This window comes from Carassius gibelio, chromosome A11, assembly GCF_023724105.1.
Source record: "Carassius gibelio isolate Cgi1373 ecotype wild population from Czech Republic chromosome A11, carGib1.2-hapl.c, whole genome shotgun sequence".
Lineage (NCBI taxonomy): Eukaryota > Metazoa > Chordata > Actinopteri > Cypriniformes > Cyprinidae > Carassius > Carassius gibelio.
This window is the reverse complement of record NC_068381.1, coordinates 6,095,405-6,113,952: the sequence shown is the minus strand read 5'-3', so window position 1 is coordinate 6,113,952 and position 18,548 is coordinate 6,095,405. Positions and strand designations below refer to the sequence as shown.

Here is an 18,548-nt window from a genome sequence, read left to right as displayed (position 1 = left end):
TTATACTTATAAATATTGTTTTTTTAATTATAAATTTTATTTTATTTTTAATTCATTTACAATTTAAGTTTTTACTACATACTATATTTAAATATTAACAAAATTATATATGTAAAATCACATGTAAAATGATATTTAATTTAAACCAAGTAGACGTGATACAATATTATAATTTAAATTATTTATACACACACACAAACACTATACATTACATAAAATAGTATAATTACATATATAATTTTGTATATATTTTTTTTAAGTAAAAAAGTTTTAAAACTATATAAATATAACTACATAAGAGTATATATATATATATATATATATATATATATATATATATATATATAAAATCAGTAATTATACTATATACTGTATGTGACCCTGGACCCTGGTTTTAAGTCGCTGGGGTATATTATTAGCTATAGCCAAAAAAAGATTGTATGTATCAAAATTATCGATTTTTCTTTTATGCCAAAATTCATTAGGGTATTAAGTATAGATCATGTTCCATGAAGATATTTTGTAAATTTCCTACCGTAAATATATCAACACTTAATTTTTGATTAATAATATGCATTGCTAAGAATTCATTTGGACAACTTCAAAGACAATTTTCTCAGTATTTAGATTTTTTTTGCACCCTCAGATTTCACATTTTCAAATAGTTGAAATTTGGCGTGTGTGAAAGGTAATTATACTATTTACAAAAATATTTAAAAATATATTTTTAAATTTATATTTTTATATTTTCTTTTCTTTTTTTTCTTTTTTTTACAAAATATTGCACAAAACAATATACTTAAAAAAATCCTTCATGATACAGGCATTCAGCATCTGTCTAAAAAGGATGAAGCTGAATCAAAAAAAATGCTAATATTGGCTCATCCCATTAAGGTCACTGGCATATTATGCATCTATACTATTTATTTATGCATGTATTGTGTACATGTGCGTCCTCACCTCTCTCCTTTTATCGCTGTTGTCTCGGTGGAGATGCCATTTAATGACAGCGTGTGGTGATCTGGCCTGGCACTCCAAAAACGTGCTACTGCCCTCCACCCCATACTGCACCGTCTCCAGAGTGTTCTTATTAGCTGGACAACAAGAAAAACACGTCACTTCTCACTGATATTAACACAGCTCTTGAGCGAGTATGAGAGCTGGCCATGAACCGTTAGAGCAGAGCCAGTAGAATGAAAGCTGTGTCAGTCAAACTACAGGAATGTAAATAAACTGAACACTACAAAAATCAGACCAGAGCAGAGTGAGGTTTTCTGCAAACAGCTCATTATGGTTGTACAAAAAAAGCATGACTGTATTTTACACATATACTTAATTTCTATAAACAAATTTCACAAATGAAATAAAAAGCAAATAAAACTGAATTCATGAACTGATTATGTTGATAATTGTGTCATGATATGAAAACAAGTACTATCTGTGAATGATTTATCAGTTAATTAATTGTGCATACAACGGACATATTTACTTTAGAAGTGAAAAACAAACTAATCAAAACAGGACTAAACCTACTTATTGATATTATAAATAATAAATATTTGTATTTACAAATATTCATTGTAGTAAAGTAGGGTGACCACCCGTCCCGCGTAGCGCGTGCGTGCACAGCGTTTTAAGCCCAATTCATGCGTTCACGCATAATCAATGCTTGCTCAAAAAAAGTTGGTCACTCTATATCCTCGAGCCCCAGGCAGCCAAACGGACATTACTTGACAGTTCAGCACGCTACTGTACTGCCCCCCCCCCCCCCTCAGTTGAACTGCTGACTAGGTTGTTGTCAACTTTTTCGTTGTTGTCATGACAGTGCACGCACGTGCATACCAGACTTTTAGATGCACGCTTTCCAATTCGAAAAATGGAGAAAGATTTTTTTTATGCGCCTGCCTTTACTAACATGCGAGTTCACCATCTTACCTCCCCGTGAACCTCTGGAGTTGTGAGTTTAGACTTTTTTTTTTTACTGTTCCTGTGGTCTAGCAACTACAATTCATTTTAATCCTATAATTGTATATTATAATTTATTTAAAGTGAATAAATTAAATAGCTAAAGTAAATCATAAGTGGAAGTGCATCTGTCAATTCTGTCATGAGCAAACATCAGCAGTTACACGTTTAGGGGAATAGGGCATTATTAATATACCATGTAAGGTGGTATGTGCTAGAAATGGGTAAACCACTGTCAGTGAGTCTGCCCATGGTGTGGGGGCACCGCCGTGCAAGGTGTCCCACATTGTCCCTCAGAAACATACCCCTTGTCCCCCCTTGGGCTTATTAGCAGGTGGTCACCCTATAGTAAAGTTTGACTAGTAGCTTACTGTTGGAATTGTATCCTCGGCACTGCCGTATGGGATTCCCGTATTTCACATCCTGTCGCCGACTGCGTCTAAAAGGAAGCCATGTGACAAAATAAGAAATAAATTTCCACCTATATCTGACAAAGCATGAAAATACTTTCAACAAACACCATTTTTAGTTTTTTTTTTCAGCCCAAACTATGTTGTACTGTATACTAGAGTAAATCTCGCTGTGCACTCAGCCACACTAAAGATATGATGGTCGGCACATTATATTACTGTATGTGTAAAGTTCAGAAGAGGAAGAAATTTCAATCTGATCTGGATTTCATAAAAAATTGCTTCCCATTTCACAATAAGAAAACTCACTAAATAGGATCCATACAGAAACCTGTTTGTGTCAAACACTTTGGGATAAATGAAAATGAATGCATTTAGCAGAAGCTTTTAAATTAAAACTGTGATCCGCCCTGAAATTGCCCAATATGACTAATGCAGGAAAGCAATCTTCAGTTGCAACATCTAATGAATAACATTTCCAGAAATTAGGAGGCTGTGACTGTAAATGAGGATTGAATCCTCATGAACACACATGACTGGAATGTGATCTTTGATATGTAGGAGTTTTGAAAAAAAATTTATTGAGGTTTTGGATCTTATTAATATGCATTTCATTATTTTATATCAGTGTAAATAAAAATAACCAAATAAAGAAATAGGCCAGATTATTAAGAAATTATGGAAAACAGAGATGGGGAACTGGATTCAGATCTGCATTTCTCTCGTTCTAGAAAATACAGAATAACCACTAGGCTATTGCTCTGACATCACATTTTAAAACCAAATGTGATCACACTGTACATAGCTGAAAGTGGTATGTATGAAGATGCTGACTAACACAGCGATGGCACACTCCTGTGTAAATGTCATTGGGTTCTGAAGTGCCTTGACATATTTACCTCTTCTGTGAGGCTGAGTACCGAGAACAGGACTTGCCGTCCCATGCACAATAAGGGTCCCGGGCCAAACAGCAGTCTGCGCAGGCCTCGCCATAGACATCACACCTGTGCAGGGCCAGATGAGTCACACCAACCGCGGACGCTACATATAGTTGTTGCTGCAGCAAAACAAAAACATATTGTTATGCAAATTGTTTCTCGCTTTAGAATTATAATTTGATCCTAATACTTCAAGGTCCATTTTCTACCTTCAAACTGTTTGGAAAGAAAAAACCCTACTATCCCAGCCCTAATGTGATGAATTGAAGATGCAGGTTTTGAACTGCAAATTTAAGCCTGTTCTGATAATAGACCTTTTTCTTTCCTCCAGCGTTTATAAACTTGGCATTTCTGTTTTTAGGATCAGCTGTTTTAAATCAGCTTTTCTGGGAGAACTAGGGTTTAAATTACAGCCCAGAAATGATGTCATGCCACATCTGCCAACAATCCCAATTATGATGAAAGAATAAAACGCATTGAATGATAAGTTAACATTTTATCTTCATAGATCTGTAAAATTGTTATGCCCTTATGAAAGAGGCTTATGGATTACAGAGACAGAAAGCAGCTGCACGTCTATCTTAAGTGGGCTTATAGTTATCCTCTTCATGGGTAATGTATTCCTCAGTATTTTATATAAAACATCAATGTTTGTGAACAGGTTTAGTGTACAGTAAATTCTTACCCGTTTTGAAGAAAGCTTCATAGTTGTGATGGGAGTAGGGACCTGAAAGTGAAAGATTCAAATATATTATTTGCATGACACCTAAATAAAAAGCTTTTGTTTGCAATGATTTCTAAAGGATCATGTGACACTGAAGACTGGAGTAATGATGCTGAAAATTCAGCTTTGTGTCACAGGAATACATTTAATTTATATATATTTATATATATAAAATTTATAAAGAAAAGTTATTTTAAATTGTAATAATATAAAAAAAATATTCATGTTTTTATTGTGCTTTGGATAAAATAAATGCAGCCTTGGTGAGCATAAAATATTTCAAAAAAAAAAAAAAAAAATCTAAGTGTTATAATAAAGTCAAGTAAATTAAACAGAAATTCAATGCATTGAACCAGAATAACTGAGACAATGGTCAAATGTGACCCTGGAGCACAAAACCAGTCTTAAGATGCTGTGGTATATTTGTAGCAATAGCCAAAAATACACTGTATGGGTCAAAATGATTGATTATTCTTTTATGCAAAAATCATTAAGATATTAAGTAAAGATCATGTTCCATTGAGATATTTTGTAAATTTCCAACTGCAAATATATTAAAACTAAGAACTAAGAACTTCATTTGGACAACTTTAAAGGCGATTTTCTCAATATTTCTATTTTTTTCGCACCCTCAGATTCCAGACATTAAAATAGTTGTATCTCAGCCAAATATTGTCCTATCCTAACTTCAATGGAAAGCTTATTTATTCAGATTTCAGATTATGTATTCATCTCAATTTCGAAAAATTGACCCTTATGACTGGTTTTGTGGTCCAGGGTCACAAATATATAATTTCGTGGCCAGTGCTCAAAAATATTTGCCCATATAAAATTCTCACATTTGGTCAATCATAATCAAGTTTTCAAAAGAGCATGTAATATTAAGAAGTTAGTGTGCAACAGGAGACCCCAGGTGCAGATCTCACCTTAAAGACCTCCACTTCCTCTAGCAGTAGTTCCTCTGTCTGCAGATCATCTCTGGGCAGGACGATCACCTTCTGTACTGTACCTCTGTCTGTAGGCCAATAGAAAGACAGTCAGATTATTCACTGAGCCAACCACAAGCAATTAAACTAGCTGTTTCCACGTGCACAAAACATTCAAAGCATCGTGATATTCTTTGCACCTTATGTCTTGATATAATCATGAGTATGTACTGAGACACTTGAGTTACTTTTTCTTTCCTTCCCATCTACAATGTAGACCCTTCACATTTCCCATACACCATCACTTCCTTTGAAAACCCCTCCTCTGTTCTCTCTTGTTTTTAAGGTAAACTCATCTTTCAGCTCGGCTGTACTTTGTCAGGCTCTGTCTCTACTGAAAAACGGACATGTTTGAGTGGCTGTGTCTGACCAAAATGCTAGTTTGATTTAAGCGTGCCCGTTGCATTCCTCTGTGCACATCACCAGAGATTTATTGCAACCGGAGCAATACATCTAACCTGAGCTTTGAATGCAAGCGAGCGACTGCCGCTGAAAGCCAGGGACGTTCCTGTGAGTACTTGTAGGTGCAATGGGCCACGCAGAGTTGATTGAACCCATTAGCCTCTAAGCCTCACAAAGCAGAATAAGCAGACATAAAGGCATAACCTACAGCATGACAAGACCAAAAGAGTGATGTCACTCTGACTCTTTAAAGTTAAAAGAGAGTTTGAAAAGGAGACGCGAGTTAGGCAGATCAACTGTTCTAGGTTGATGGATTCTTATTACGTGACCCTGCGGCCTTAAGGTGCGGCATGTACAGTTTTTCTATCAAGAACAGAAAGATGGAAACACAAAACCCTTTTTTGGAGTTTAACATCCATCTAAGTATACTCAGATGCTTTCACCTCTTCTAATAAATGTACAGTACACTGAGAAAGATTGAAACTGACTACTTTTTCCCTTAATCCTCCAGCAGTTTCAGTGTCTCTATAATAGTTTAGCAAGTTTTTTTTTTTTATAAATTGCAAAGAAAAAAAATGGATTCCTTTTTTGAGATTTGGTATATTATAAAACTTAAAACCTTTACATCCTGTCTGCATTAATCATGAAAATGCCATTAGATAGCAACAACACTAGATTTCATGGAGAAATGTAATGTTGTTAAACATTTTTAAATGACAACAGTTAGAGCATTAACTCTATTAAGTCTAAAATTAAAACTAATAATAAATAAATATAATTTACTTATATGACTATAAAAAGGGTTTGAATTCAAGTGAAAACTCAGCTTAACTGAAAATACTAATTGAAAATAATATAAATAAAAACTTGAGATAAAAACTAAATGAAAAATAAACTACAATAACCTTTTTCTATACAAAATATCTCATTTGAAGTTGTTTATATGTAATTGTGCATTTCATATATTGCACGTAACAAACAAAAAAAATCGGAGTGTGTACAAATCAGGCTAGTTTCCAAACTCACCTGTACCCAGGAAGAGCACTTCGTAGTTGCCATCGGCAGCAGTCACCTGGTCCACAGTGATGGTGGTGAACTCATAGTCTACGTTGGTCCTGACCACCAGGGGGCGCTTGTGCACCGGATACACTGTATTGTACATGGTAGGATGGTTCCGCATGAAGTTGATGACCTCGTCGGGGTAATCTTTCGTGGACTTCATGTTGGGGGTGAAAGTCCCACCAGGACACTAGCAAAAATGGGTGAAGGGGACCAACCTTAGCCAATGAGATCTCTGCATTATCCAAATACAGTAGGAGGAATAAAGGCTCTTCCAAATGGTTAGATCTAAAAGCTAAACCCTGCTTCTAATTTGTGCTTTCAGCTTGGTTTTAACTTTCAACAGCAGGTCTAGATTAATACTTCTATACCAGTGTGCCAATAATTCATCTAATTTTTGGTATTTGGTACATAAGAGTGTTAAACTCACTGTTCCTGGACGAGGGTAGGGGATTTTTCCAGTGTAGGCCACCCATTGATAATTAGGACCTTCTTTGTGAGCAAAAGGTCCATTGAACACCATCCGAATGTCTGCCATTGAGTAGACACAGACCGCTGAGCCTTTGAATACAGAGCTGGGGGAAAATAAGACAGTGTTTGTTATAAAGTTCATATATAGAACTATTAATTTATAAAGTGTTTAAAAGTGTGCATGTGAAAAACAGATGCAAAGGCAGTGGACAACTGCCCATGTTAAACAACCCCTTCCTGTATTTACTACAGTTTCCAGATGGAGGAAGATATAGACATATCTAAACTCACCCAGACACAGAGAAGACCCCATAGATGATGGGATTTTTAGTGTCCTGTGTAGGTTGTATGTACACATCCCCTAAAAGACACAAACATAGAAAAGCATTGCAATGAAAAGGCTGGAGAACACTTTGCTAATATTTGCAGTGCATAAATCAAGTGCATTTACTGAATATTGGGGCAAACTTCCTGTGACTCAGAGTTTCTCAACGCATTTGACTCACCATCGCTATTAATGAGAATTTTTATTTTTGTTTCCGGCACTTCATCTCTTCCATCTAATATTTATATATTTATTTATTTTGGTCATCTAATACTTCTATTTTATTTTACATCAGTTTTCATTTAATGGTAAACTGGACAGAAAATAATGTGAAGCAGACAATGTACAAAGAAAAGACATGTTATGTGAGTTGACTTTCATAAACACTTATGTGTGCATATGTGTGTTTGTGTGTGCAAGGGAATGAGTGTGTGTTTAAAGACCGCTAAAGTGCTCCTCAGGGAGAACTCACAGGAAAATAAAGATGAGCATAACAAAACATATGGTTCCTATTGCCTCACACACATACATCCTGCCAACCGTTATACAGTATCTCAGTGTAGCTGTATGTAAAGCGCAGGTAATACATCATGTGCATATGGATCAAAGACATGGTTTATAAGACGATCAAAAATTCATTCAGAACTCATTCACAGTGCTAGAAACTCATGATCTTATGAATGAAAAATTCACTGTGGTATATTGATTCCAGACACAGTGAGAAGCTCATGTTGGATATACAGGTTCAAATTCAGCCTGTAAAATGTCCCATCCACCTGAGTTTTCTTATGAAATCAACTAATATCACTTTGAAGACTCTCTCTCTATCTCTCCATCTTGCTCGTGTCAATCCATTTGGCAACCCCAAACTTCCTCTACTTTCGTCCTTCACAGCAGGACAAATGCAGTTAATGGGATGTATCTAAAGATCATCAACAGGGATAAACACATACTTTTAAAATGACAAATCTTTACAGATTTTTTTAACAAACATTTGGCCATCTGTGATGAATTTGCCAAATCCTTAAAGTCTGCCAACTGTTCAAACTCCCATAATCTCCTAAATGCAAAGCCAGCGTCTCATGAGCACTGCAGCTGTATAGAATCTATGTATAAATCCACACTATCCCTCTGAACAGAAAGTTGAAAACATGAAACAGCATTTATTAACTTATGTGGCCTATTTCAAAGTGCAACAATATGCAGTAGAAAACAATATAGGATGGTTTTTGGTTTGTAATGGATCAAGAATTGATTGGATTGCTAATCCCATGCTTTGATAGCAATAGTTAAATAGTGCTATTCTGTATATATATATATATATATATATATATATATATATATATATATATATTAGAGATGTTCCGATACCCTTTTTCTCTTCCCGATACCGATTCCGATACCTGGGCTCAGGGTATCGGCCGATACCGAGTACTGATCCGATACCTGGGTGTATATCTGTATATACAGCTGTATATACTACTAGCCCTGTGTAAATTGCTAGAATTTTTTTATGGTGTGCTTCAGACAGATCCCTCAATAAAACATGAACAAATACATGGTGAACTACTGTATTTATTACAGTATTTTTATTATCTAACATGAATTTGACAGTATTATTTATTTTCTTATGCAAAAAAGAACTTCAAATGCAGCCAAAAATCTAACACCGCAAACTAAAAAAGGTATTTAAGTTTTACAATATAACTGTATAAAAAAACTGCAACAAATAAGTCTAGGAATATAAAAAAAGATCTATTAATCAGATAATCTCTAACAAGTAAAAAACAAGTAAAAAACAAGCAACCATCTAGGCATAATTATTATTATTATAGAGATGTATTATTATTACTGTAGGCTACAACAGTAGCTTTATATATTGTCAATTTACTCATGTAAACCAAACATTTATTTTAATGGGCTGCCATGAAGATCTTTGAGTGTCTGTGTTTATGATATGACAGTATTCTCAAATGAAACGGTAAATTCTCATGAAGTGACGGTTTATGCGTTCGTGTCCTCATGACACACAGCAGAGACTACAAAACAGCGAGCTCTCGCGCATCTGTGCCAGTCACCCACAGAGATGTAGATTTTGCGGGAGTAATATTTAAATAGTATTTTGCAGTTTAATATTCACAGACACTAGTATATATTCGGCTACTGTCTGGAGCCCTGCGTTTTGACTTACACGGAAGCGACTGAACGCAGTTGCCAGTACTGAATATACTCGAGAGTCTGTAACTACCGGTACTACAGAGACATACTGCTAACCACTGATCTATAATATAGTAGCGGCTTCACTGTCTTTTGGCAGTTTAGAATGTGATGAGTGATCCAGTCATATATAGATAAGGGCTGCTAACGCGTTTTCATTTCTTCTTCGCTGCTCTAAACAGGGGTTGCTTGTGGCAACACAGCACAACTTCCTGTGTTTTCAATGCATTTTGAGCAGCGAAGAAGAACCGTGCAGCGGTTAGGCAAAGCTTGCGGTCATAACTAGGTCTTTTTTAAGAAAATGGTATCGGATCGGTATATGGGTTCATGTACTCGCCGATGCCGATGCCAGAATTTGTTGTGGTATCGGAGATATTTCCGATACTAGTATCGGAATCGGAACAACTCTAATATATATGATAAGAAATGAGCAGCAAAGCATCATATTAGAATGGTTTCTGAATGATGTGACACTGAAGACTGGCGTACTGATGATGAAAATTCAGCTATGCATCACAGAAATAAATTGCACTTTAAATATATTTTCAGAGAGAAGCAGTTATTATAAATTATTTTTTAAGAATATTTAAATATATTTTAAGACTTCGTACTGACCCCAAACTTTGAAATCATGGTGTATATACAGTATTAGAAATCTTCTGATTTCCACAGAATGTAAATGTGTAATTATGATTACTCTGACTACTACTATGACAAGCTGTACTTTAGCACTTTATCTGTATTAATCCAGCTCATTAGAAGACTGTCACAACTCAGAACAAACTACAGCTTTATTGCCTTTTTAAAAATGACTGGACATCCCTCCTTCAACACACAACACAAATCCTCACTTCTCCACGAGCCTGTGTAAACATCCTCCCCACTAATAAAGAGCCAAACCTGTTTATAAGAGTTGAGCGACTGTGTTCGGGAGCGCAAATCTGCTCTCTTAATATGAGCAATAGCAATACATTCCTGCATGATCATAACCCCCCGTTTCCCTACATCACTGAGGCCAAATAGTCTGGAAATGACTATAAGTGCAAGAAAGACACCCATAGCGGACCCGGTATTCATGGCACATGGCACATCTCCCACACCTTCAGCCTTCTCAAAAGAGGCTTTTGTTTGGAAAAAAAGAGGGTGGATTTATGTAACACCGCTCCAAATAAGCCATTACCTATCTATGCACATGGACAAGGGGGGATTCTGGTGCCATATTATGGCAGGGAGGGTGAGGTATGTCACCTGGCCTGGTGTAAATGCAGACCTGGAGGCCCGTGTTAGGGGATCCAGGATGTTGTGGGTGGATGGAGGGTTTGCATGTGTTTTGTAGTAGGGTGTGGGCGACATTGGACAGGGCCACTGAAACCTGACTAACCAAGGGAAGATCTTTCTCATTCATACACAGCTAAAGTGATCCCTGACTGGCCTCCAGCCAACGCAAACCACTTTAAGAGCCGAAATGGGGCCTTTCAACTGATGACATTATCTGTCGGAGATGAACAGAGTGAGACTTACTGAGCTCGTCGAAATGCGTTTCAATCCCATCAGCTCCTGGGACCGAGCAGATGAGACGGGCTTTCAGGAAGGTGCTCCACTTGTTGACCAAGCAGCAGTGACCGCCATCATCGTTCTGTAAACACACACACGTCGAGAGCCACTGGTTTGAAATTGAAATCAAAGAGAGCTGAAATAGCTGTACTTAATTCATTCAAGCCCCTCCGCAGCGGGAGAGAGAGGAACAAACAGCCAGGAAAAGTTAGCTGTGAGAAGACAGGATTGCAAATAGTGTCTCGTCTGGTTCACAAAACGCACCCATCTGGTCTGATGGCTGTCCACATATTTGGAAGAGATGGTTAAGGAATTCCTGATTTATCATCTGACTTTAATCACAACCTTTTCGTTTGGCAGTATGAAGGGAAAGTTCACCCAAAAATAAAAAAATCTGTAATTACTTATTAATCGTTTTGTTGTTCCAAAACAGGTTCACTTACAGTACTTTCTTAAGTGGAACACAAATATGATTTCCCCATACAATTGTAATACAGTAAATAAGGACTGGAGCTTTTAAGTTTCAAAAAGGACATACAAACACCATAACAGCATCAAAGTATTCTGTAAACTAGATGTTAACTGCTATGACCTGGATCGTTGAGTCAAGGAATTTAAGACTTTCTTAAGATACATTCTAAAATGTTTGTAAAATGTTTCTATTACTTATTATCAGTAATTACACTCTAAAAAACGCTGGGTTGTTTTTTCAACCCAACTGCTGGGTTGAGGCCGTTTGATAGGACTTTGGGATGATTTAACCCAAGTTTGGGTTGAAAATAACTTTCTTTTTTAACCCAGCGGGGTGGGTTGAGGACGCGGACGTGAAGGAGAGCACGCACGTCACGTCAAAATCGTACGTCTCCAGTGCGAGCAGCCGCCATTTTCTCAGCGTGATAGAAGCGAGTGAAAGACTATGGTAAGTAACGTTAAATATTCAAAATGTAAAGTTATCTTTTATTGTTTACCCGGTTGTATGAAAGGCGGAAGGTTTTATGAAAGGCGGAAACAAAGGAGCTTAACGTTATATACGTTATATATAAAAAAAACGGACGCGGTTTTCGCCTCGGACACGGAGGTCTTAACTGCCTCATGTAACGTTACTGAACGGAGGATGTACTTTTAATATAACGTCTGTGAATGTATTTTGTCATATTTACATAAGATTTTACATTATCTGTTCTCTTTGAGGCGTTAACAGACGGTTATGGTCATGGTTACGCTCATGTGAATTCGTATTTTTTTTTCGCGGTTAAACTGAATGTATGTTTGTCTCCTAAAGGATTGTGTAGTAAAGATTAGCATAATTATTTTGAGGCTGTTGAAGTGGTAACTGTTAAAAGTATGTTTTACATGTAATATTTCAGACTTGTCCAGCTCCTGTCTTCATTGTCCTCGCGCTGAGAGTTAAAGACACAGAAGCTGTTTTGTGAGGAGTCACAGACCTGTGTGAGGATGAGGAGGAGGTGTTCTTCTGAAGAGAGGGACAGACGGTTTAAGGAGAGTAAACTTCAGAATAACATCGTTATCTTTATTTTTACTAAGACTAAAATAATGTGTGTGTTTTTTTTAGATGTTGAAATCCAGAGACAAGATAACTTCATTCTTTTGAGACTGATGTGAGTTAAATTATTATTACTTTTTTTTTTAGAAAATTAATGTTTCTGTTGTGTCCTGTCTGTTAACTTCACATTTTGATGCAAAAACAGTGTGATTTTATATATGTATGTATGTATATGTTAATATTTTATTGAAACCATTGATATCCCTCTTTGCAGAACTCAAACTAACTGGAGTTAAGGACACACAAGTGCTTGTGTGAGGAGGTGGTTTTCTCAGCTTCTTCTGAAGAGAGGGAAAGATCGTATAAGGCAAGTAAACTTCATAATTTCATGTTATCAGTTGTTGTTGTGTTTTACTAAGAGTAAAATAATGTTTGTTTTTTGTTTTTGTAGGTGTTAAAAGCAAGAGACATGGGAGAGCATCATTCCTTTGAGATTTTATGTAAGTTATTTTTAGAAAATAAATTTTTCTGTTGTCTTCACATTTTGATGCAACAACAGTGTGATTACGTGCTCATTTCATTAAGACCATTGATGTCTGTGTTTTTTATTGCAGAACTCAAACCAACTTTGGAGTTGTCTGATTTGGAGAGTCATTATTCTTGGTCTTCGCTCTTAGAGGTAAAGTTCACACAAAAAATCATTTACTTGCCCTCAAGTCATTCCAAACCTATAAGACTTTTGTTTGTCTTTACAACATAAATTAATATATTTTTAGTTTTCTCATAATATTTGTTAATCCATTTATAGTTTAGATAATCAGTATTTTCAAGCTTCATAAATATAGAGTTATTGTAGAAGTAAATTCTGATATTTATATATGAATACATCTTAAATTATATGATAGCAAACATGTATGTTCAAAATAAAATACTGGTCTCCCAGACCAGCAATGGAGGACACAAAAAGAGAATATTAAATATATTCATATGTTTTCCAAAAAATGAGCAGATTTTGTATGAGTCTGGAAAAACATGAGGAGAGTAAATTATAAACATTTTAATTATATGGTGAACTAACGGTTTGAAGAGCAGCCCTCCATGTACGTGAATATTGTGAGGTATGTGAATGTCATGTCTGTTTTAATGTTTCAGTAAAGAAGCTTTCTGAAAGCAATATTTATTCAAACAGTATTGCATGTCCTCACACTAGTGCTGCCATTATAGCATTCTGGAGCCCTGTGGTGGACTGAGACATTAAACAACCGCACAAAGTGTTGAAACTTTAAAACCGATTATTTACCTATCCTTACGGATGTGAATACACCTCTACCTGAAAATGGATAGTTTAATTAAATGTTTAATTTTTTCAAATGTGTTTCTCTTAGGCCACTGATGAAGAGCAGGCGGTGACTGGATGAATCCTGGTCAGAGAGGAAAATCTTCTTTCCCCTAAACAGCAGTGGTTTTAAAGGAGGACGCTGCCCTGGATGATGTAGAAGATGTCAGATGCTGTGCTGATGGGGTTTCTTCATGATTACATCAGTTATGCTAAAGAGATCATGAAAATTGACTGTGATGCATGATCTGTATTCATGGACTATGAAACAAACTGTAAGTGTATAATTTGTTTAAAAAAAAAAGTTAAATGCTTTTTCTGTGTTGTTTAGTAGAAGAGTTTACACTCTGTCATTCATACACCTGCTCACATTTTCACACACACACACACATGCGTCTGTTAAATGTTATAATATCAAAGTTAATGTTGTGATTTATTTGTGTACTGTCATGCCAGAATAGTTGGAAAAAAACCTAACTAATTGTAAATTTATTGTATGTGTTTTCGTATATTTTTATACAATATATACAATTGAACAAAGTCAAATTTGATTTTAAGTTATATTCATCAAATGTTCAATGCTTTGTTTATGAACTCTGTAGCTGTTAATGCCATCCTTTTCTGCATTTCTTCTAACATGTTACTTTTTGACTTTTCTCTTGTTTTTAATAAATATTTTCCTTTTGGTTATTATTATTTGTGTGTAAAAGTGATATTTAAAATGAACAACATTTGTAGGTTTAATGCCTAGCTCAATTTGGGTTAATTTTAACGTAGAAATGCATTGTTTCCCCACATGGCTGCACTCTGCGAGTTTATTTTCTGCCAGCAGGAGGCGCTAAGAGCGGGAGAGGTAGGTTTCTCCGGTAACGGCTGCAGAGCGGTACTGAGCTCACAAACGCTGCCTTATCAAGCACATGCGAAATGATATCGAACATTTTCTAAATACAGTAGTTTTCCTTCTGAAATACACTGATAAAAAAACACCCGCTCTGTTTTTTTAAACCCTGCAATATAGTCATTTTAAACTATAAAAAAGGCAACCCAGCAGGCTGGGTTAAATATGATAACCCAACTGGTTGGGTTAAAACAACCCAGCGCTGGGTTCGTCCCTTTTTGACCCAGCGCTGGGTTGTCAAAATAACCCAAATTGGGTTGTTTTCAACCCAGCAGTTTTTAGAGTGTAGTACTTATTTTCTAATAAGTTCTTAAATATTTTCTTTTTCTTAGAATTATTTTTTTTTTTAAAGAATGTGACAGACTTTCAGACTGTATGGTGTACATGCTGATCAACTGAATAAAAAAATAAAAAAAAGTTTTTGTTTTGCAAGCAGATTATATAATAAGTAATAAGTATAATAAGTATTCAGAATGTTTTTGTTGCAACAGGCTTGATGTGAATTAGACACCATATTTTTGGGAATGTAAGACAAGTTAGAGGTTATCCTAACTTTCAGAAGTTATTTACAGTGATTCTTAAGAACAACTCTGCGCGCAACAGAGACCACGCACTCTTAGAAACACACCCCTAAACACAAAACAGAAAGCTGATAAACACAAAACTCAAAAACATGTACTGTCATATACCTCCATGTGGTTCCACATTTGAAACTGCTCAATAAACACATGCATGTTACAAAAAATACACAACCCCTAAAAAATGCATTGAATCGGAAGTAAAAAACATTACATAATATAAATGTCTATAATGTTAAGAAAAATGTGTATTTCAAATAATTCCTGTTTTTGAACTTTCTATTAAATCAAAGACACCATAAAATTCCCAAAATATTAAGCAGCATAACAGCTTTCAGTATCTATAATGGTTGCTGTTCGCATGAATAAAATACTTTTAAGTTTTTAATAATTTTAATATATAATCAAATAGAAAACGATTGTTTTTTAAATTTTAATAATAGTTTTTACAGTTTTTCTGGTCAAACAAATGCAGCCTTAAGAGACTTTTGTTTATGTAATTGACCCCAAACTTCTGAATGCTGGTATAAATTCTTGATTTCCTGCCATTGACTGTGGTTCTTGTAGCAAGCCAATTATGATTACCTTAACTCTAACAAAGATTCTGAAAGAGAAAATTACTATTATTAGGCTTCAAAAGACTCGAAAGCACATTTACAGTCATATGGACTACCTATGATGGTCCATGTTTTGGTCCATTTTCAAACTTGACATTGAGAAACATATTTAGAACTATGTACTAGCAATTATCCAAACTCTTTTTTGCACATTTAGCTAACATTTTCAAAAAATCGAAAAGTTATTTGGTCCATTTATGTGGGTTTGTAAGGAACTTTTCAGAATTCATCCCTGCAAAGTTTAGCTAAACATGAACACACCCACAAACTTACATTAAGCCCAAGAAGATGTACCACAAACCCCTGAGTTTACCCCTGTGGCACAAGCCTGCCGCTCCATGTGTGTTTTCATTGCCCTGCCCAATTTGCAGCTGTGGTCTGGCGCTATTTTCATTAAGAACTTGTGGTTAAGCTCCACATTCGGGACAAATCGCTGTGGTGCTAGTGAATAAGCTATCTTTTCCATAGCATGCTCTGGTAAAGAAACAGTCATACTCAGAACAGCTGACCTGACAAGTTAAAAGGTCACAGGTTCAAGGGTCACATTTATAGAGAGAAGTATTGTAAGCAGGAAGGTCAAATATGTGTGGATTTCAGCACGTCAGCGGCCAGCAGACAGAAATGCCACAGTCAAGTATCCACAAACCAGTACTTGCTCGCTCTAGGCTGTTGCTGGAATCTCTTTCAGAAATGCTAAAGGGTACGGAATGTCTCAAACGTCATATTCATCAACTCAACTTCATTTCAGGTCAGAACTCACCAGGCAGATTCGGCCGATGCGTGACTGTAATTTGGGGCTCTGGCCCATCTCGGAAGACTTCTCGCGGAAGAAAAAGTAGAGTTTGTCATCGTTTTTTTCATTGCTGTCAGGGATAAGGTGCACATGGACAAATGAAGGGTCTAAGAAATAGAAAGTGAGGGAGAAAAAAAAGAAGAAGAAAAAAATGCAACATGCAATATCATTTTACAGTTGCACAATGAAACATTTATCAGCCTTTTCATAGAAAAATTTTTGAAACTATTAGGACTATTTAAGTACTATTTAAGTTTTTAAAAAAAGCATCAAATAGCAAGAAAAGAAAAGAAAACTTTTATGATAAATTGGCTTTTTTTTATCATTAAATAAATGGTGGATTAGGCTTAAAATATAAAAATAAAATAAAAACCATATCAATGCATTTAAAATATAGATAAAATAAAATATAAAAACACTATTATCAACTTATTTACCATTCAGCCATCTTGAGTTGTATTGGTCAGTACGCATGATTGTGTTTTTCCCCAAAGTTCGGAAAATAGCAGAGTCTGTCCCCATGAAATCAATATACACCCCTGCATACAGTTCTCCATCTAAGGTTTACAAAAACAGAGATAAACAGAGAAAGTCAGAATGTAAGTGTCTGTGAATGTAAAAGAATTATACAATTGATTTATGAGCTTTTATTTCAATGAGACATCGGCCACACCCGTGATGATGAATTATTGCCAGGGGATTAATCAAGGCACAGAAAATGAGCATTTAACTTATCAACTGTTCAACTTGCAGTGAACTTACTCGATGGCAACTGCCAACTTACATTACACGCTGCACAAGATTGATGCCCACTGGGTTTCACATGCACTGGTCATTATGCATGTGCATGTGAGGGGTTATTATTGCCTCTGGAGGAATTTGTTCCTTGTTAAGTAGTGTGGAGGTCAAATGTGTGTATATATGTGTGTGTGTGCAGAATTCAGTTGCAGGCCATTTGAGCAGGTGTCTCAGCGTGTAGTTGGCAGAGGCCATGGCTGTTAAGGAGGGGCCGTAGAGCCTTGGCCAGGCGGAGCGCTGTCATGAGCCGCTCTCTTGATTAATTCCCTCTTGGAGGAATCCAGAACGCAGGGCCTGCCTGTTTTTGCCCACACTTGCTTCTGTGTACAGCGGGAGATACGAGTTCAATTGGAGGGGTTTGTAGAGGAAGCATACTGGATGTAGAATGAGTTTGCTGACAGTCTATTTGCTCTGCCGGCGGCGGTTTTTCCGACGGCATATCAAAATTGTTGATTCTTAGGGAACGTCTAGGTGCCAACCTGTCAGAACGCCTTGTAAATTCGACCAAACAACTTTAATATATGAGGTGGTAGTTAAACACAACCAGACAGGCAAGTACTAAAGCGTTCTTTCAACGAATAGCATGCCAAATTGTTTGTAAAAGCTTCCTTGTCATGTTTGTTTGTGGCTTTTAAGGTCTCACTTAATGTAAGACTGTGATAAATTGTTTTACTGGCTTAGCCAAGTGGTTTTTGCTAGTTGCAGGCTTTGCTAAGCTGTGCTGATTTAGATGGTTTAGCCAGTTGTTGTCCTAGTCAAGAGTTTCGCAGAATTACCTGCTGTGTAAGACCTGCTAAATTGGGGCTCTGTGCTGTTTTTTTGGTTTTGGCTGATAATGTGCTAGTTTGGGGATTGTTTAGTCAGAAAAAAACTAATATACTACAAATTTGTCACAAAAATACCTAACAAACATACGGTTTTAAAATGTAAAAATATTAAACCATCAAGCTTTTAATTTGGCAGCCAGTTCAGA

General features: G+C 36.1%; 1 protein-coding gene and 1 long non-coding RNA gene across 2 annotated transcripts in view; one reads left to right on the top strand and one right to left on the bottom strand.

Moving 5' to 3' along the window:
* Nucleotides 1-18,548, bottom strand: part of LOC128022154 (semaphorin-3F) — a 60,347-nt gene that overhangs the window by 2,388 nt on the left and 39,411 nt on the right. The window contains exons 8-18 of the mRNA XM_052609442.1: nt 17,215-17,334; nt 16,745-16,884; nt 11,019-11,133; nt 7,247-7,316; nt 6,915-7,059; nt 6,452-6,674; nt 4,964-5,052; nt 3,999-4,040; nt 3,275-3,432; nt 2,337-2,404; nt 961-1,094 (exon numbers count right to left, since the gene is read on the bottom strand). Coding sequence (XP_052465402.1) covers nt 961-1,094; nt 2,337-2,404; nt 3,275-3,432; nt 3,999-4,040; nt 4,964-5,052; nt 6,452-6,674; nt 6,915-7,059; nt 7,247-7,316; nt 11,019-11,133; nt 16,745-16,884; nt 17,215-17,334 — 1,304 coding nt within the window. The remainder of the gene's footprint in view (nt 1-960; nt 1,095-2,336; nt 2,405-3,274; nt 3,433-3,998; nt 4,041-4,963; nt 5,053-6,451; nt 6,675-6,914; nt 7,060-7,246; nt 7,317-11,018; nt 11,134-16,744; nt 16,885-17,214; nt 17,335-18,548) is intronic.
* On the top strand, nt 13,001-14,530 carry LOC128022155 (uncharacterized). The gene is made up of 3 exons (XR_008185868.1): nt 13,001-13,055; nt 13,170-13,234; nt 13,941-14,530. It is a non-coding gene; the product is annotated as an uncharacterized LOC128022155 (long non-coding RNA).